This window comes from Nerophis lumbriciformis, linkage group LG09 (genome assembly GCF_033978685.3).
Source record: "Nerophis lumbriciformis linkage group LG09, RoL_Nlum_v2.1, whole genome shotgun sequence".
Classification (NCBI taxonomy): domain Eukaryota; kingdom Metazoa; phylum Chordata; class Actinopteri; order Syngnathiformes; family Syngnathidae; genus Nerophis; species Nerophis lumbriciformis.
Window position 1 is genome coordinate 14,780,400 of NC_084556.2, and position 20,560 is coordinate 14,800,959.

The 20,560-nt window shown below is 37.4% G+C and overlaps 1 protein-coding gene across 4 annotated transcripts in view; it reads left to right on the plus strand.

The window, feature by feature from the left end:
- Nucleotides 1-20,560, plus strand: part of sh3pxd2b (SH3 and PX domains 2B) — a 63,547-nt gene that overhangs the window by 11,464 nt on the left and 31,523 nt on the right. For all 4 annotated transcript variants that reach the window (XM_061962517.1, XM_061962519.1, XM_061962518.1 and 1 more), the window contains exons 3-4: nucleotides 8,793-8,868; nucleotides 17,735-17,811. In XM_061962517.1, the coding sequence (XP_061818501.1) occupies nucleotides 8,793-8,868; nucleotides 17,735-17,811 (153 nt within the window). The remainder of the gene's footprint in view (nucleotides 1-8,792; nucleotides 8,869-17,734; nucleotides 17,812-20,560) is intronic.

Genomic DNA, 20,560 nt, shown 5'->3' on the forward strand with positions numbered 1-20,560 from the left:
TTTAGTTGGTTTTAGCAGCCTCGCGGCCACATCATTTCTGCAGCGGAGATAATGGTGATTTAGGCTCGCTTCAAACGTCGTGTTCATGATAGATTTACAGCCGTATTTCTAAAATGACCGTATTACTTTAGTTTATATTGTGGCCGAACCTTTTCCCCAAAGATATAATATCTAAAGGACATGTGTTTTTTCATAGATTTTGCCCAAGTAATGTGTTTTGTTTACTTTTTCCAAATAATGCAGAAGCGGCATTGCAGTTTTGAATGGGCTTCACTGCGGTAGGAAATATTGAACACTTTTCTTTCCCCTTCGACTTGTCAACCTATTTTTTTACCTATTTATATGCACTTTGGACACCTTTTGATTGTAGTTGTAAATGCGGCCTTTTTGTTTATTATTGTGCTGACGTCATGTGTTGTTTGCCTTATTTTACAGAAACATTCGCTGAATTGAAATACAAATAGGAAATGGCCACTTTCATTTCTTCTCTCATAAAAGTAGCTCAGTTGCATCCGTCACAGATGACTGACCCTCTTAAAATAAAGTTGACATGGCAAATCGGTCTCCACAATGACTGTTTTAATATAATATAAAACATTTCCCCCAGAAATAGACTGTTTCCTTGCCCATGGATGGAAAGTAAGAGATATTTTTCTGCTTTGGGGTGACCTTCTTGCATTTTTGCCACAAAGAACAGTTTTCCATGCTGCACATGTGTCCACTCCGCTTCTTCAAAAACTCCCAACTTTTGGATAGGCTTTGAAGCTGCTGGAAAAACTCCAATACATGGTCTCTTACTTCTTTACAGCTGTCGCATAGTTTCCAGGTGCCGTAATCAAAACGCTTAATAATGAGGAGTCATGTTTAATTGGAGTAACAGAGGCAGGTTTTACATAGTGATTGACCTTTAACAGAGATCTTCAGAATTTGCAGTTGAAGCATGATTCGAGCATGCAAAGGGTTAAAAAATGACCTCAGACAAGAATGTACAGTGGACTGAGTGTGAGCATCTTTGGGCTGAGAGCCTGCAAAAGAGTGCAACTATTGTTCTTGCTCTTTATTAACAAGAGTCAGATTTTTATATTTACAGGGCGATGTGGCCTAAAGCGGATACGGACCAGACACATTTTAGTCCTTTGGGGGATAATGTCTGTGACTCAGACGTTTAGATTTAGTAAGCATTACTCAGGGGTATTACAGACAGGACATTGAGAGTTTACCTCCAGAAATGCCTGGCATCTTTGTGTCTTGATAGGCTAGAGCACGTGCAATAATTGCTATAAAGCATAGTCGCGATTTTGCTATTGTCACCCTGACAAATTCACCCATTTTTGGTAAATGTTTATTTAATTTTAATTTTTTTCTGAGAAAAACACATTACGTTCACCCTCATTCGGTAATATTCTATTAGGGCTGGCAATAAAACGATATCAATTTATATAGCGGTACTATATAATGTATACAATATATGTTTTAATAGATTTTATTTGTTGGGCACTTTTCATTTTAAAAATCTTAAAAGTGCTACAATACAAACCAATATTTAAAACAATAAAAGCTTAGCCATTATAATCGATGAAATAATAAGACTAAAACACTATCAGTGACGCATAAGAAACACAAGACATGCAAAATAGTGGGTTTTCTAACAGCGTGTATATTTATTTATTTATTTATTTTTTAAATGGCCGTATCAGTACTTTTTGAGCCCATCTAACAATACAGCGATCATTTTGGTCACGATAACCATAATATGAAATGTTCTTATTGTTCTAGTGACAGTGGTTCTTAACCTGGGTTCGATCGAACCCTAGGGGTTCGGTGAGTCGGCCTCAGGGGTTCGGCAGAGCCTCCGCCGCGGAGGTCAAGACACACCCAACTCATCGTGTAAATAAAAACTTCTCCCTGTCGGCGTATTATGGATACCCCCCAAACAATATTCCCTCTAATTTTCCATATCTGTGAGCAAACGTAAAAACTCCTTGAGCATTCAGTGGAGCACATGTGAGCGACGTCAGACGTGCACATGCACTGTGGTCACACCTGCAGCACACCTGTCCCAAACCTGACTAAATAACAAGTTCAATGTTTTATTATTATAATCAAATGACAGCAGTCATTTCCATGATATTATTTTGCAATATAAGTGTTTTGGCCCACTTACAATGACTATAATATATTGTTTTTCATGAGCTGTGTACTAATATTATATGTCTGGGTGGGGGGTCCTGCTTTGGAAATAATGTGTACCCCTTTCAGATATCGCATTTAGTTCCCACTAAAACATTCACATGTTGCACAATGAGATGTAAACATGGGATCATGTGTACATTCCTGTAACTTTCTGTTTGTAAAATATACCTTTATGAGTATTTCTTTAATATAATAACATCATTTTATGATTACGGTTCGGGTTCGGTGAATGCGCATATGAAACTGGTGGGGTTCGGTACCTCCAACAAGGTTAAGAACCACTGTTCTAGTGTGTATGTTTGTGTACGTGCGATATGCATTGTCAGTGCATAAATATGTTGGTTTTTTTTAATAATGGAATTTGATGGATCAAAATGACACCGGGCATATTTCAGTGTCACCCGAAAGTCAAGTTGAGGCCAAGTGCACTCTTCGCCGTCATCCTGCTTCTCCTACATGAATATTTGATATAGGACGCTTGATGTAACTGGCATTTTGAAAATACTCTAAATTCCCATCAGATGCCCTTTTAGTGGCTCTGATGATTACAGAGTAGGTTTTAGACCAGACAGAGCGACTGGGTGTGTCTGCATTCACACATGGGAGATGTTATAGTGTGTGGGTGGGGGGTTATTGGTTCCTCCAGTATGTTTGTCTCTGGGTGGGTCTTTGTGGTTAAGGTGTCCACTCAGATGGACATGGCTGTTTTCTTTTTTCCTACCTTTTGAATTTCATGTTTTTCTTGTTCTATTTTGAGAAATATTATGGAAAAATCTAGTTATTGAGTTTCCCAAACTGTGTTGACCGTTTTTTTTCTGGTTCCTTTTCATTTTCTATATCTATATGGGAAGGAGACATATAGTTATAGGGGAACTGTACTGTTTTTGAAATATTGCCTATCGTTTACAATCCTTATAAGAGACAAGAAGATGAAAGTGGTTTTTTTTATTTATTTTAGTTTGTAATCAACTATTTCTTGGTTGGAACCTAATACAGCTAATGGGAGCAATCCATTCTTTCTCTCAAGCATTTAAAAAATGCATTCAAAAACAGTCAACAATACTTTTTAGTAGAGATGTCCGATAATGGCTTTTTTGCCGATATCCGATATTCCGATATTGTCCAACTCTTAATTACCGATTCCGATATCAACCGATACCAATATATACAGTCGTAGAATTAACACATTATTGTGCCTAATTTTGTTGTGATGCACCGCTGGATGCATTAAACAATGTAACAAGGTTTACCAAAATAAGAGAACATCTTCAACTCAAGTTATGGAAAAAAGTCCCAACATGTCACTGCCATATTTATTATTGAAGTCACAAAGTGCATTATTTTTTTTAACATGCCTCAAAACAGCAGCTTGGAATTTGGGACATGCTCTCCCTGAGATAATCTTGATACCCACTACAACTATGGGAAATACTATACTTTGACTTTCACAAAGAGCATTTTTTTTTTTTTTTTTAAACATGCCTCAAAACAACAGCTACAAAAACAATGAAGGCACACAGTTTCAGTCCAGAGTATACTGGAGTAATAAAGTACACAATAACATAGTCCTCCTTTTAGTGCAAGACTGCCTGGTATACTGTATAACAGGAAATTATAAACTGGGCTCAATCTGCCCTGCTCGTATTTGTATGAGTAACACAAATGTTCTGCAAGCTAGTGGTGAGTGCTTGAAGTGACCTACCAGTCTGAAATGCTGCGTTGAGACAGGGCAGCTCCGCTCACTGAAGCTGCAAAGTGTGCGCCATGCAGGGCAGACTAGCCATACCAAACTCCACCGTAGCTTTTGCCATTTTGCGTGGGCTTTCGCCTTGGGGTGGTTTTTGTTGTATTTTTGTTTTTTCTCGGCAGAGTCTTTAAGCGACAACTGTGCGGTACTACTTTTTTTCGGTGTTTGCTTTTCATCCGTCCTCCGCTTGTTTTCATCGTGTATCTCCTTATGATTCTTGAAGAGGTGGGAGATCAAATTGCTCGTGTTAAAGGAAGACTTCTTGGTTCCTCCTCGCATAACCAACTTTTTGCAGTCATTGCAAATTGCCAGTTTTTTTTATCCGTCAGAGACACTTTAAAATAATCCCAAACCATAGACATGGTGTCGTTAATCAGTCACCGAGCGAGCTCGCTTGTTAGCCACGGCTACAGCACCGGCAACAACACACTCTTGTTGTTTTGCTCCGCTCGCGGCGGTTTGATGAGGTCATCAAGCGTCGCCAGTAAACCTCTAATGCTGCAGTCGTGCTGCAACTCATGTGTTGTGTGTGGGAGAGGAGAGAGGGGAGGGGCTGCTGACTGGGAGAGCAACTGCTCTGTACTTTCCCCTACGTCCATGTTTTACCGGATATGTACCGCTTTGTACAGCGGCGTTTTAAAAAGTCATTAATTTTACTTTTTGAAACCGATACCGAATATTTCCGATATTACATTTTAAAGCATTTAAAATATTATAATATAAATATTATCGGACCTCTCTACTTTTTATGTTCCGTAACCTGTATAATAACCAAGCTGTAGCAACATTGTTATTGTTAGCGCAAACACTGAGGAACTCTTTTTCTAGCGTAGTAACACATCGCCATGCTATGGCATGCTACGGTATTAACCGTAAGCTAGCTTCTGCGTCAGCAGCTGAATGGCTTTTGAGTTTGTAATGCACAACACAATGCAATAGGACACCAATCTGCATTGACTGAAAAATATGTGCAATCATATTGCAGTATCTGTAAAGTATTAGCCCACATTTCATGTTTTGTTTGTTAATAGCTAGCTTGACAGTGTATGTACTGTAGTTGTACTAACACGCGAGACGTGCTGCGTGTATCATGATCAATATTATAGTAACTCACTCCATGGACAGTTGTCTGTTTGGTCAAGCAAGTTCCACATTTGCAGCGGCATGCCACGCTGACCTCACTCTCTCGGCTTCTGTCTGCTACAACGTTTCACCCACTGTTCTTGCTCGCATTTACAAACGTTTGTATAACCATAGGTTCATCCTCTGTATATTCAGCTTCAAAAAGATAAGTCTGTGAATCCTCATTTGTCCAAAAATAGCCATCCTTGTCTTCTGTTGCCAAGTCTGCCATGATTAGGACACACACGCTTTTTTTTTTCTGGAAGTAGGAACACGCATTTGTTGCCGGAAGTCGGAAGTGCGTTGCTATGGGAACGGAAATAAATGGGCTGAGCAAATAAGTTCCGGTAATGCCTAAAATGAACAAAATACGATAAATATTGTACATATTACATAATGTTATGTACATGTCTGTTACTACATGATATATATACTTACAGTGTATATATAAAACATTGATGGAGGGTTTTGATATGGTCTATTAGGGCTTTGAAGGCTACAATGGTGAGTTACAAGCGTTTTTTTTTTATCATCTTGAGAATCAAAAAAAAAAAAATAATGATCATGAAAAAAATTCCCCAAAAAGTGCTGGTGTCCTTTATAAAATTATATCAAACATAAAATTTTAGTCAAACATAATTACTTATGCTTGCCGAAAAATATATGTATCTTTTTTGGCACTTTCTAAGTTCAAACTAATTACTACTATCTGGGATATAAAACTGTATTGACCCAAATATAAAACAACTCTTTTTCAAGTCCCATTTTTTGAAAAAAAATAAATGTTTTAAGACAAAAAAAAAAATATATTTTTTTTTTTATTTTTTATTTTTTTTAAACTCTTGTTTTCAATATTAATACACTAACATCTAGTATTTATAGCCTGGTATTTTTCTGGATTAAACTAAACAGGATATTCTAGCTGAAATGAAAAAAAAAAATGTTTCTTGGGTTAGAATTGTGTAGTTTGTTTGCTATCCGACTTCTCCTAAAGTTTCAGGTGTTATGTACTAAAAATCTTCAGGTTGTGCTGCATTTTATCATCACGTCTTTTCCATTCATCCATTTTCGAACGCTTGTCTCGTTCGGGGTCGCGGGGTGTGTTGGAGCATATGCCACCACAATGTAAAATAAACTAATATATTTCTATCGACATGAATGTGAGGACAGCTCATCTTTTAAGACATTTTTTTGGAAAAGACACCAGTGGAATAACTGGTAGATTGTAATAAAAATGATATTATTTTAGCTCTAAATTTATTGCTCACCATTACCTTAAATGTAGCATCACAACTTGTTTTTGCTAACTTGCCCAACCTTTGACACACTTTTTCCAGCGACTTTCTATTGTGGCAGTGTTTAAGTAACAGAAAGAAAAGCTCTATCTTGTCTTATTAGTGCCAACTCTTGAAATCCCGAATACAAGACACTCTGTTTCTAGCGCAAAATACTATTCTATGGTCACACCAACACATAGATAGATAGATATATATTTCTTAGCTGCTGTGCGTGACTGAGAGGAATAAAAGCTCTGACTCGCTTGGAGAGAAGTCTGGAGATACCTGTTGATTTGCCTTTGTATATATGTCTAGACCCTGAACGTAAAGTGACACGTCTTTTTTCAAGGAAGAAAACATTGTCTTAGATGATACTAAGGATAAGCAAAATAATCTGCCAACGTAAAAAGAAAATGTATCTAGCCTAGGGCTAGGCAAAACTGATATCCCGACATTGTTAGGCTGTATCGTGATATTTGAGATATATATATATATATATATATATATATATATATATATATATAGATATATCGATATATCAAATTATATATTTTAATAAATATTATTCATTACTAAGGAAAGTAATTAATGTGTTACTTAAATCTCGCCAAAACACAATTTTACTGAATTCAAGCAGTTTGGCAAGTCAAATGGGAAATTATCCTGCCTATTTTAATTAATAAATCCAAAATGTTGTACAATTTACTTAAAATAACCAAATTGCTTTAGCACCGCCTGAACAAATGTCTTTTATAAAAAATTTTTACAGTTCAAATATTTAATGACCCATAGCGTCCAGATGAACCGAATTTCACTAGTTTTTGAGTAATAGATAGAAAACTAACTGAATGCCATCTTTCCATCGCCAGACTCGATACTGGAGCCCATTTCCCCATACACACATGTGGATAAAGGAATGTAAAACTATTATTTGGATCACTTTATTGTTTGATTTTGTCGCCCTGGTCCATGATTCCTCAAAAGCTGACATTAACATTATAGAACCTGGAAATACAATGTGTTGTTGAATTTTACATTACTTTGGACAAACATGGCTTCTTGGTAAGAGCAGATTTTCCTTTCTGATTCTTCCGACAAAGCAGCTGAAGACAGCCAATTATCCCCCAATTACGAACTTCACCCATACTGTTTCCAGCCTGAAGCTAAGGCTGAGGCAGAGGAGGCAAATCCTGACCGTGCCTCGTGCTACAGATCATCATGCTCTTTCAGCATTTCCAATACTAACAGCTTAATTTATTTTTCTTTTGTCTTGAGCGCCAGGTCTGCTCTTCTTTCTCTATCAGCAGGTTCTGATTCAGTCTTTCTCTCCTTGAGGATACTCCTGATTTTCATTATGGCATTTGGCTTGAGTCTTTTACATTTGTTCCCATCCAAATTCCGACCTAAACCTTTTTTCTTCGGAATCAGAATCATTAAATTGATCGTTGCAAATCACACTCCTCTTGCTTGGTGGGTCCCATTTTATGTGAGTCAATTTGACTGGAGAGGTCCATATTTTCCTCTAATTCCCATTATTTGGAAATGTATGCCGGCTGACCCCTTCTTTAGTTGTATTGCTACAACCTGCATCAATACATCTGGAAAACATATGTCATCATTTCAAAAACATTGTAATTGTGGATGAAGATGGTACCGAAACACATATTACGCAATATTAAATTGTCTTCAGTATTCTGTAGGTTACATCAGCAGGCTGATGCAGGCCCACTTACATTTTGAAGCTAAAAGTGGACTGAAACTCATTAGAAAACACGCTTAAAATCAATACTGTCTCTGTGTTAGTGGGAATTTTACCTTAAGACATAATTTTTAGTTCTAGAAATATGAATTAAGTGTCAAATTTGTCAGCATTCGACGCACCCTATGACCTTGCTTGGATATCATTTTTTTCAATGTGTTGTCATTTTATGACACTTTTTTAACATTTGTATATATAATAATTTAGTCTACAAGTAAATGTGACGGTGCAAAATGTGTGCTTTGACCTCGAAAGGCTGATTCAACATCTCTTCTAGTCTAAGAACTGAGACCTTTCACCTGTAAATTATAGATGACAATGCTGTTATTAATGTAGCAGCTGCATCAGGCTTAACTCAGTAAGCAACTTTTGCCTTACCTTCACTTAATACATTTTAAGAAAACTGGAATCGAGGTCATGATATATGGCAAAAAGTCACTAGAAACTAAGCTTCCATAATGACGAGAACAGAAATGTTGGACTATGCCTGTGTTCTAAGCTGCAGCATATGATGAACTAAGAGGGGAGTAACGGTTGGTGGTTGCCTGAACCATCTGCTCTGTGCATTCCTAAACACTGGCCGACTTCTTTTCGTTTATTGGCAAAGTAACTGCTGATTTGTTTAAAACAAATGTGACCCTTCCTCTGCTATTTATTCCATTGTGTCTTCTAAATATTTCTTGCTGTGTTTCAGATGGAATTACTGGATAAATTCCCAGTGGAAGGAGGTCAGAAAGACCCCAAGCGCAGGATAATTCCTTTCCTACCAGGTAAGCGTGCATCCAAAACACAAGACCAAAGGGATTTACGATAGAGATACAGATTCAAATTAGTTCGCTTTGCATAAGAGCGCCTGTTGGGAAAATAGCTCCACACAGAAACCCCGCCTACATCTCCCCTACCAAGCTTAGGTTGAGTTAGTCAGGGATAGGATTTCTTTGAGGTCATGCAGGTCTGGAACTCATTGAGGAGATACACACACACACAAAAAACACACAGACTGTTTAATGAACTCTCCGTCAGTAGAAGGAGGGGGAAAGAGACATAATAACATACCATCCCCTAAAGGAAAACCAGACTTATTGTTTATGGATACTGTGATATTAAGACCTATCGACTTCTGAACTACTGAGCTTGCAGTGATTTTATTGTGCTGGTGGTTGTGGCTATTGTGCAAACTGTGCAAGTTAGTCTGGGGTCTTTTTGAGGAGGTCAACCACACATCTTTGCACTCTATAGCCTTCGACTTCAACAGGCTTTCTTTCTGGTTACCTTCATGTCGGTTCAGACATGTGTTTCACATTCACAAGACAAATAGTGAACGGACCCTCAAAACTGAATGTAAACCTCCAAGGAAGTACTTCAACCTTACAAAAAAGTGTCTATTTTCTCTTAGGATCTCTTTCCAGCTTTGACTTCTAAGACACTAAAATACTATAAAGATCTCAAATTGTAACATTCCGCTAAGTGTTTTTAGAGGCCATAACTATAAAGTAATGTAATACAGATATCCTCAGAGTTTGATCATCCTTAGACAATTGGTCAATGTTTTTTAGGCAATCAGTACAAACTCCCTGCTTGGTTTTAGTTGATGGCCGCCGTGTTGAACCAATCTTGCCTACATTTTACAGATATGTGCTTGTCAGTGCCATAAAGGTGTGCACCAAATTTCATGGTGGTTTGCCGAATCACCCTTAAGTTGGGGCGGTATAGCTTGGTTGGTAGAGTGGCCGTGCCATCAACTTGAGGGTTGCAGGTTCGATCCCCGCTTCCGCCATCCTAGGCACTGCCGTTGTGTCCTTGGGCAAGACACTTTACCCACCTGCTCCCAGTGCCACCCACACTGGTTTAAATGTAACTTAGATATTGGGTTTCACTATGTAAAGCGCTTTGAGTCACTAGAGAAAAGCGCTATATAAATATAATTCACTTCACTTCACTTCACTAAGTTATCGTGGGTTGTGTTGCCAATTGAGCTCGGTGAGAAATTTGAAATCAAGCCGACTTCACAGGTCAAACTTTGGGGTTAAATACCAGCACCATCATGTGGTGTATTTATTGGAAATAGGAATGTGACAATATACAAAATCCATTACGGTTATTTTGACCAAAATTATCATGGTTATTATCAGTGTTGGGTTAGTTACTGAAAACCAGTAACTAGTTACAGTTACTAGTTACTTTATTTCAAAAGTAACTCAGTTACTAACTCATTTACTTACACCAAAAAGTAATGCGTTACTGTGAAAAGTAACTATTTAGTTACTTCTTCTACTTTTTGTTTTTAAAGCTCCCATTAATGCCCTTTTAGCCTTCATTTCAGTACTGTTATTGCACTGGAGAATAATACAATCTGTTGATCAACTTGACATGCATTTGCATCACTGAACTCTGCTAAGCAATGTGGTCTACATACAACACACAAAGACAAATATATGTTTCAAAGGGCCAATTTATTTCAGGCCAAAACAAATTGACAAAACTATTTTAAATAGCTGCAACATAACATACATAAGTAACAAACAGCATAATAACACTAACACTAACCACGTTAAACACAGATTCCGAACTAACAAAGGTCTTAACTCATTCTCTTTCTATGCCACTTCAATATGGAATGCACTCCCAACAGGTATAAAATAAAGGTCATCTCTACCCTCTTTCAAAACCGCACTAAAAGAACACCTCCAGGCAACTACAACCCTAAACTAACACCCTCCCTTCCACATAATACCTCTTTGGATTGTAAATAATCAAATGTAGACATTTTTTCTTATACTTTCTGATCTCTCTCTCTGTGTCCACTACTTGCTATACATATCCTACCAAGTCAGTCCTACACTGTTTCAATGTCCATTTCTCTGATGATGCAATTGTTGATGCTGATTGTTGATGACAGAAGTGTTGATACAACCAAACCTAACCCCCCCACCCCTTCCCCCGCCCCCCCGTCCTCCATATCCCTCACCCCGGATTGTAAATAATTCAATGTATATACCCTGATGATTATCTTGTGTGATGACTGTATTATGATGTTAGTATATATTTGATAGTATATATCTGTATCATGAATCAGTGGACCCCGACTTAAACAAGTTGAATATGTACTGTACTGTGCAATCTACTAATAAAAGTTTCAATCAATCAATCAATCAACAACATAGCTGTAAAGCTGGCTTCACCTAAGGAAGGCACACGTGACATACACAGAGCCTAACCAGGCAGATTTGAATTGTTGTTTTGGGCAGTAGACAGGATATTTGATCCAAGACACAACTTACATTTAACTAAAATGTTATTTTCTTTGTGCTCGACAAAAGAAAAGAAGTGAGAATATCTCATACTTGCCAACCCTCCCGAATTTCAGTGCCTCTCCCTGGGACAACCATTCTCCCAAATTTCTCCCGATTTCCAGCCGGACTTAAGGCACGCCCCTCCAGGTCCGTGCGGACCTGAGTGAGGACAGCCTGTCGTCACGTCCGCTTGGCCAACCAAAAAGTAACCACAGAACACTATACCGTATAGTTGTTCTGTGGTTACTTTTTTGTTGGCCAACGGTTTACGTTGTATTGCGCACCTCCCTCCCCTCCCCTCCCCACACACACAGAGAGCGCAGAGGAAGAATCAGAAGCATGTCATTGCTTCCCTGCAATAAAACACGATCAGATCCTCAGTTTCTAGCCGATACTACATAAAAAATAACGTAAAATAACACAGTAACGCATCATGTAGTAACGGTAACTGAGTTACTGAATATAAAAAATAACGCGTTAGATTACTAGTTACCGCCGAAACTAACGGCGTTAAAGTAACGCGTTAGTCCCAACACTGGTTATTATTACTATTGCTGTATTGTTAAACGTGCACAAAAAGTACTTATACACACACTAAAATCTTTCAACCAAGTTGTATTTAAGATAAAAAAACTATAATAAATAGACAGACAATAAAACCTACTTGTCAGAAAAAACAACTTTAAGTATTTTGGCTTCTAAAGAGACATATTTTTATTTTGGTGTTTGAATACTGTTCGAATACTTCATACAATAAGACGCACTTAAAATCCTTTCCTTTTTTTCAAAAATCGACAGTGCACCTCATAACCCGCCGCGCCTAATGTATGAATCAATGCTGGTTGTGCTTGCTGACCTAGAAGCTATTTTATTTGGTAAATGGTGTAATGATAAGTGTGACCAGTAGATGGCAGTCACACATGAGAGATACGTGTGGACTGCAGGTTAACGCCTTCTGTTCAATAATTGACTCTCGCAAGTACAGGTTAGCAAGTAAGCCCAAAACTTTGATGTTTCATTGAAAATATAAAACATTACTCACGGCGCTCAGAAAGCTGTTACAATGTTTTAGTACGACCTTGGTAACTACGAAGCAGCAACGCTTGATGGATTGTGGCTACCGCAGTCAGACGTGCTGTTCTTCAACATACGAGTATTAATTTGGTGTGTGTGTAAGGACCCCAACATGGCACCTATTAGGAGACATTATCTAGCGTTTTGTTTCGACCTATTATGCAAAACCAACTTTTCTTACTTATTGGTTCCTGCTGATGTGTATTTGGGATCTGCATAAGTCCTGTAAATTTGCAAGTTTTTGACATTGTAGCCCGCGGAGTAGTCAATAAGCTCCTTCTTTTCCTGTAGTTCTCTTCTTGTGGGGCATTAATCCTCCACTGTTGCCATATCTAATATAAAGTAGCGTACAGTTCTAACTTATATGGGCCATTCTACCGAATTGATTCAAAGTGAGGTTGGGAATATTTTTTTTATTTTTTAAGTTGTATTCTCAAAAGTTTGCCCTATGTATATTGTACAATATCTGAAGTACACATTTCTGTAAAAAGAACAGTCAACTTCTATTTTGTATTTTCAGAATATTTAGGAATGTTTGTCCTCTCCTCAAATTTGTCACTACGGACTTATAGCCTTCAAATATGGATATAAAATATTATGTTACTCTGTTAATATAATGCTTACTTACCATGTGTAAAGATTATTTTTAAAAATCATTATTGAGGTTTTTCACAATAAAATCCATAAGAATTAATTTTTTTTTACAAATTGTCTTACTTCAATATATGAAATTCTTCAAAATCAACATGCAATCTTTCTTTTTAAAATGCATAACACTGATCAGATTGATTTCGAAAGTATTGATTTATGAAGTTGAACATACATTTAACCAATCAGTATCATAATATTTAAATTGATAACGCAATGTACTTGCTTTTCTTTGTAAACACTGTGCGTTTCGGTTGGGACTGCACATGTTTGGGTGGTGACCACTATTTTGTTTGAAAGGTTGTATCATATTCCCTCAACATTATTGCGTAATATGAACTTCTAACATGCTTGGTGTTGGAAATATTGCAAACGCTTATGTTTTGTGGTCAATAAATCTTTTTGTTTTTGGAGAAAACTGTTAATATCAGTTGAAAATAAGTACCCAAGTCGGTTCAGTGTTTACTGGAAACACTGTGGCGCAGTGGTTAGCGCTGGTGCCTCACAGAGAAAAGGTCCTCGGTTCCATTCCTGAGCTCGGGGTCTTTCTGTGTGGAGTTTGCATGTTTTTCCCGGGACTGTGTGGGTTCTCTCCGGGTACGCCGGCTTCCTCCCACCTCCAAAAACATACACCTGGGAATAGGTGGAGTTAAGTTAATTGACTTAACTTAAACTTAATTGACCCTAGTGTGTGAATGTTGTCTATCTGTGTTGGCCCTGCCATGAGGTGGAAACTTGTCCGGGTTGGACTGCGCCTTCCGCCCGAGTGCAGCTGGGATAGGCTACAGCCACCCTGCGACCCCAAAGTGCTTAAAATCTAATATTTTCCTACCATTTTGGGCCACATCAGAATGTAGTCTCAATCCGTTTGGAATCTGATTTTTTCAAATGTGACTGCAGTTTAAACGGCAATGGGACCTTTTCCGTCATGTTTGGTGGAGCTACATCATTCGGGTGTGCAGCATCATCACTTTCCTTTTTGCAATTGTTTTCTTTGTCCTCCTTCTGTTGATTTCCATCATCTGCCTATTTCCTCTCCACAACAACCACGTCACAAACCAATTAACACGCTGATCTGTGGCGTCCATGTTTTCTCTTGTAGTAGTGAATTAAAGAATCCGGTGATCGCATGTGACATCGAGGCCACATTGGGGCCACTCTGGGGCCTGTGCGCGTTTATACTGGAATCAGATAAAGATCACATGTTGCTATAATAAAATCAGATCTAAAAAAAATCTGATTTGGTTCATTTGGCCTGTCGTGTAAACGTGGTCTTTGACCTCCAGTTTAGGGTTAACCTTCTTTTGCTCCCTGGCCAATAAATCATTGATGATTTCAAACTTTCCTTCTTCCTTTCTTTTCTTATTTCTTTTTTATTCCTTCTTCAAATATTCTTGGTGTTAACTGGGTCAGCCTTTACTCTTTCTCTGTATCCTCTCAACCTTTCTTTTCCACTTTTTCTATTTGGTTATGGCATCTTGGTGTCTTGATTCTTTCTCTCTGAACTCTACAATTACAGATAGAAACCAGCATTACATTAAAAACATGCTTATTTGCTTTGAATAGATTATTGAAACAATGATTCCTGAAAATAATCACTTATTTTAAGACTTAGTGAACAATGTTCCCTCTAGGGTGCGCGCCTGTGCAATTGCGCATTGCTCAAGCGTCCTCTGCGCACGGCAAATCTATGCCACGCACAAAATCAAATAAATAAACAAGCGCATAACAATTTTCGACACGACAGAGAAAACAGTTTTCATCGTCATTGTTCAAATATTGTAACGTCTGTCGAGACGCTTTGAGGACATGAATTCCATCGATCACTTTACTGAGCTAAACTCTTTATTGTCGGCCTTAAGCACATCACCAAAACATTAGTAAAAAAAATTATATCTAGCAAAACTGGTCATTTTCTGCAGTACAAACCAGACCAAAACCAACTTTGTTATATCAACAGCAGCCGCTCGCTCTTTCTCACTTGCGCCAACACATGCACATATGGCACTTGATGCGTTTACAGCCACACAAAAAGTCGGACAACTCCAACACCACACATAAAGTGTAATTCCAGGTCGTTACACTATGATTTACCAATCAAATGTGTGCTTATTCTAGTGTCATTTATTAGGAATCTTAATTTATAAATATTAATCATGAAATGCTGTTAGTATATTAAATAAATACTAATAAAAATATATTTTTTACAAACAGGAAGTTGCAGGAATGTACACATGATCCCCTGCTTACATCTCATTGTGCAACATGTGAATGTTTTAATGGGAACTAAATGCAATGTCTGAAAGGGGTACAAATTATTTCCAGAGCAGGACCTCCGCCCAGACAAACAATACAAGTACACAGTTCATGAAAAACAATATTTTTTGTTATTGTCATTGTAAGTGGGCCTAAACACTTATATTACGAAATAACCTCATGGAAATGACTGCTGTCATTTGATTATAATAATAAGAGAATGTTGTGTGTCTATCTGTGTTGGCCCTGCGATGAGGTGGGGACTTGTCCAGAGTGTACCTCGCCTTCCGCCCGAATGCAGCTGAGATAGGCTCCAGCACCCACCGCGACCCTGAAAGGGACAAGCGGTAGAAAAGGGATGGATGGATGGAGATTGAACTTGTTATTTAGTCAGGTTTGGGACAGGTGTGCTGCTGGTGTAGCCACAGTGTGCACGTCTGATGTTGCTCACATGGGCTCCACTGAATGCTCAGGGATGTATGTGCTCACACACATGAAAAATTAGAGGGAACATTGTTAGTGAACACATCATTTCAAAATGATAGGAACAAACTATGTTCCCTTTCATTTCGTCCCTACCAAAATGATCATGTCACTGCTGAAACTTTATCATATGATTCAAGACAGACAATTCTAGCAATTTTTTTACCAAAACTAAATGACGCTAGAAAGCAAATGGCTAGCAAACACATATTTGAAGAGCTGTACACTCATGAAAACATAATATGTTTCATAAATGCTGAAAAGTGACAGTTTTTAAAGATATACACTTATTTTCAGACTTTGGAACACACCTATTTAAAAACTATAGGATTGAGTTACTTACCATACAGCCATGATGGGGAAAAAAAATGCAATGTCACTTCCTGGTCAAAAATGTAGGGGTGTGGCCTAAATTTAGAATCAGTCACGCCTCTAAAACTCTTGTGTTTCGGTAGTGACATAAAAACTGGGGACATGATTTTTTTAGCACAGTTTTTTAATTAAAAAAATAAACCTACAATAAATCTATGTCTTTCAAACTATGTTTAAATTTAATCATAAAGATCTTTTAAATTACACCATTGAAACAAATGTTGTCAGCGGTATTTTCAGAAATTTAGATTTAGGTGTCACGATTGGGGACAGCTACACCTCAATAGAAAGTACTCTATATTTACCATTTCACTATCTCAATTAATACCCTGGTTTTAACGGATCATAATATGAAGTGAGTAAAAAATGCATGTTTGAATACTTAAGTGTTTTAATAAAACCTTTTTTTGGTTAAGGGACATCACTTTGCTTTAATTTGATAGAATGCCCCATATCTGTCAGTAGATTTGCTATGGAAGCGCTAGAAACTACAGGTACAACAAAGATGACGGGAAAAAGACGCAGTCGAAATGGAGCCACGTAAATAAGACTGAAGAGACGGTCAGAAAGCGACTTGAAGATGACCTGTAAAACATAATATGTGCAACATTCAGACCAAAGACCCACCATTACATGTTAGAACACAAAGAAGTGTTTTAAATGTAGGGGGAAAAAATCATAACATGGCCCCTTTAATGCGCCCTATAATCTGGTGCTCCCATGGTCCAAAAAATAAGTTATGTTTATCTTCTTACATTGTAATTTGTAAAAGTTTTAGAATGTTTTTATTGTTTTATTGATTGAGCAAATTGAGTGCTTAACTTCCGATTTATGTGACATCATACAAGTCCTGTTGTAGACACCTAGGTCTGTGTCAAAAAAGTTGTTAGAACAAAATAAAAAAAATCCTGTGAGTATATATCATCAATATGTTTTAAGGGAGCACGTCCTGTAGATTCAATGCGCCTAATTGAAAATCTTAGTTACTAATGTGTCTTCTGTGTTAGGTTGTTGTTGTTAAATGTTAGCATTTAAGCTAATGCTAATCCGTCCGTGAGTTCATCAAAGTGCAGTTATCAATCACAGTTTTTTTGATAGTCTTAATATAAAACAATAATACTAACCGATTTTTACCTTAATCACGTTTATCGTTGCATCCCTAGTTGGAAACAATAGCAAAGGCAACCTGTTAGAGGCACGTGATTCAACAATGTTCACTATTCAGGAGTAGGGAAAACATACATACAGTCATTGGAATAAATTAGGAAAACCCCTTCGGGATAGACTGTAGTTGTATAGCGTGACTGTACCTGTAATTAGTAAGATAGTGAGGAAGATAAGAGCAAGCAGTGACAACATAATTTGTGTTTTGAAAAGACAAGCTAATTATAATCATTGACATTCGTGCCAACTGACAGAAAAACAAAGTCCTGATTGTGCTTACGTTGAAAACACCCATTTTAAAGTGTTTCATACAAAGACTTAAAACATTTTTTGTCTTTTTTTACAGGAAAGATCCTGTTCAGAAGGAGCCATATCAGAGATGTGGCCATGAAAAGGCTAAGGCCCATCAATGAATACTGCAGGGTGAGTGTACCGAGCATGTACATACTCGCTTTGTAGTTGATTGTTCTTGTTTTGTAGAAATGTGGACTAAATGAAACTGGTATAAATGCCATTGAAGCCGTTTTGATGGGGCCAAGCACCGATTAAATTGATTTTAATTCATTTAAAATGGGAGATGTTGGTTTGAAATACAAGTGTTTTGAGTTGAGAGCTCCATCACAGAACCAATTAAGTTTATAAGTTGAGGTACTACTGTATACGGTATATGATATCAAACGGTTATAATTAAAATAAATAAATATAAATAAAAACTGGTCTTGGAAAAAAAACAGATTTGTAGACGTTTTTGTTGACAGTATTCAACAAAATGTGTCACAGAGTGACACATTTTGGAAATCAAATAGCCATGTTATGCAAACCAATGTCCAACTGCAGATGACACTGGCTTCCAAGAGGATATTCTGGTTAAAGTATTTTCCATCCAAAGACATAATTTTTGTTTGTGGAATCCTTGAAAACAATACAGACCATTCTTAACTTGCATGTGTCTTACACGGCCTATTTCGCAACTCGTATTAGAATAATCCCCCCACAAAAGAAGGAAAAATGTACTACAACACTCGCTTAGGCTCCACTGTAGCAAAGCTGCAGCCATAAATGTGCCAATAGTTTGCAACTAATTTCCTTTGGAGCAAAAGGAAAACATTTAGATGGTTGCTCAAACCTTGGACCCGTTTTATTGTTGTTTGGTTCCGCTTCCACTGGGAAGACTTAATTCAAAATTTCGGAGTGCGTCTCGTTCATCTGAAGGTGTTTGATAGGGCTGAGGTCAAGACTCTTGAGCATTATAATTTAGTCTATACAAAGGTCTGACAAAGGATGGCTTCCCAAATTAAATTTTTTCAAGCTCACTAAAGCTGTCTCGATCTGATATTTATATTGGATATTTGTCCGATATCATAAAAAAACAACAATACGAGATTACATCAGGTTGCATCTAAACTTTCCAATATATAGTAGGCTCCAATGCAAGCAATCCTGCAATCGTATATGTACGTGTGTTAGCAGCTACACAACAGCTAAGCACACAATAGCACACACATGGGACATATGTGTTCCTAATTAAACAATATGGCAGTTTAAAACAGGACATTTATTAATATAAAAACAAATACATAATAATAGTTGCAAATTACTTAAAGAAACAAAATCTCCAAGGCAGAAGCGTATTAGAAAGTATTCAGTAACAAACATGTCCGCATCATTCAACTAATTATGTCATGAGCTTAATTTCATGAATTAATGTAGACAAAAAAAATGACACTCCACTAACATTGACAAAATAAATAGACTATTTGAAGCGAGCAGCTACACAATAGCTAAGCACACAATAGCACATAAGCTAGTCATACATAATAAGTGCCCTTAATCAAATGGCATTGCAGTTTAAAACATGACATTTGTTAATAAAGTATTAAATAAATTACAGAATTATTACAAAATATACATATAAATAACGTGTCCGCATCATTCAACTTATGTCATGAGCTTAACTTAAAAAAACTAAACAATTGCCACTCCACTTCAACTTAAAGACAGCATAAGTCTATTCCAGACATTTATTAATAAATGGGTTAGTGTATTTTTTTATACCTATCGTTATTCTGTTTGACTAATTTAACACGATGAAACCTTTTCTAGCATTCCACACTCCAAAATAATAAATGTATATAGGATTCCTGCTGATATCGCATCGTATCAATATCAGTCGATACTCAAGGCTCCAATAACGGTATCGTATTGTGAGTAAAAACTTGTATCAGGACACACAATCATTGATGGCATTTCCGCAATGCTAACAATCATTGTTATTTGCACTAATTAAATTAACTTTATTGTTTACATTTAGGCTATGTCACACTTAAAATCGCTTAAAATGTTTGGCCCGCAGCTCATTGGCACATTTTCACTTTGGCCCTTGGAGGCAAAAAGTGTGGGCACCCCTGCCCTAAAGGCAGAAGGTTTAGTGAGTAGGTGGTGTTTTTCTTCCATTTTACAAGTGTTCTTAAAATATTCACACCTCCTTGTTAGTTTTGACTTTAGTGTTAAGATGTACCATCTGGCCTCAGGGGAGTCTTTCCGGTAGGTATTTATTGGAAGAGTTGAAGCACCTTTACCACCACAGGGCTACACTCACAGACAAGGAGAACTTGAACTACAAAAACACATCTTAAGTAGCTAAATTGTTTTTGATCCACCCTTAGTTAAGGTGGAAAGTCATGTTTATGCTGGAAAAGAGCAAAGTCAGACGTTTTTTTGCACTGCTGAGGCTTTAACCTGACTCGTGTGGAATTCCCCCGGTTGGGAAATCTCATGTTTATCCAAGTCAGGAAAAACATGCATTAAAAAAATACACAGACTTTGGTTTATTTTTAGTTTTTTGCATAAATCAACTTCTAAACTGCTGAGTTAGGATGAGGTCACACAAGGCTTGATCCAGTTCCAGATGATGCTTGTGAGAAAAACACCATACTAAACAAGAGCTCATTATAGATTGCAGACTTCCGCCACAGCTTAGCAATACCAGTGCATTTAGATTTTCTTTTAAAAGACAGCTTTTCCAGCGTGTCACTGTTTTATATAAACCACACCGCAGTGAAACTTCCACCTTTAGAGGTAGAATCAGAGGCGGGATGTGTAAGGGAATGCCAGAAAGCTCAGGCAGGGGTGGGAATTTGGATCTACCAGGCTCACATCTCTTGTCCTGGGG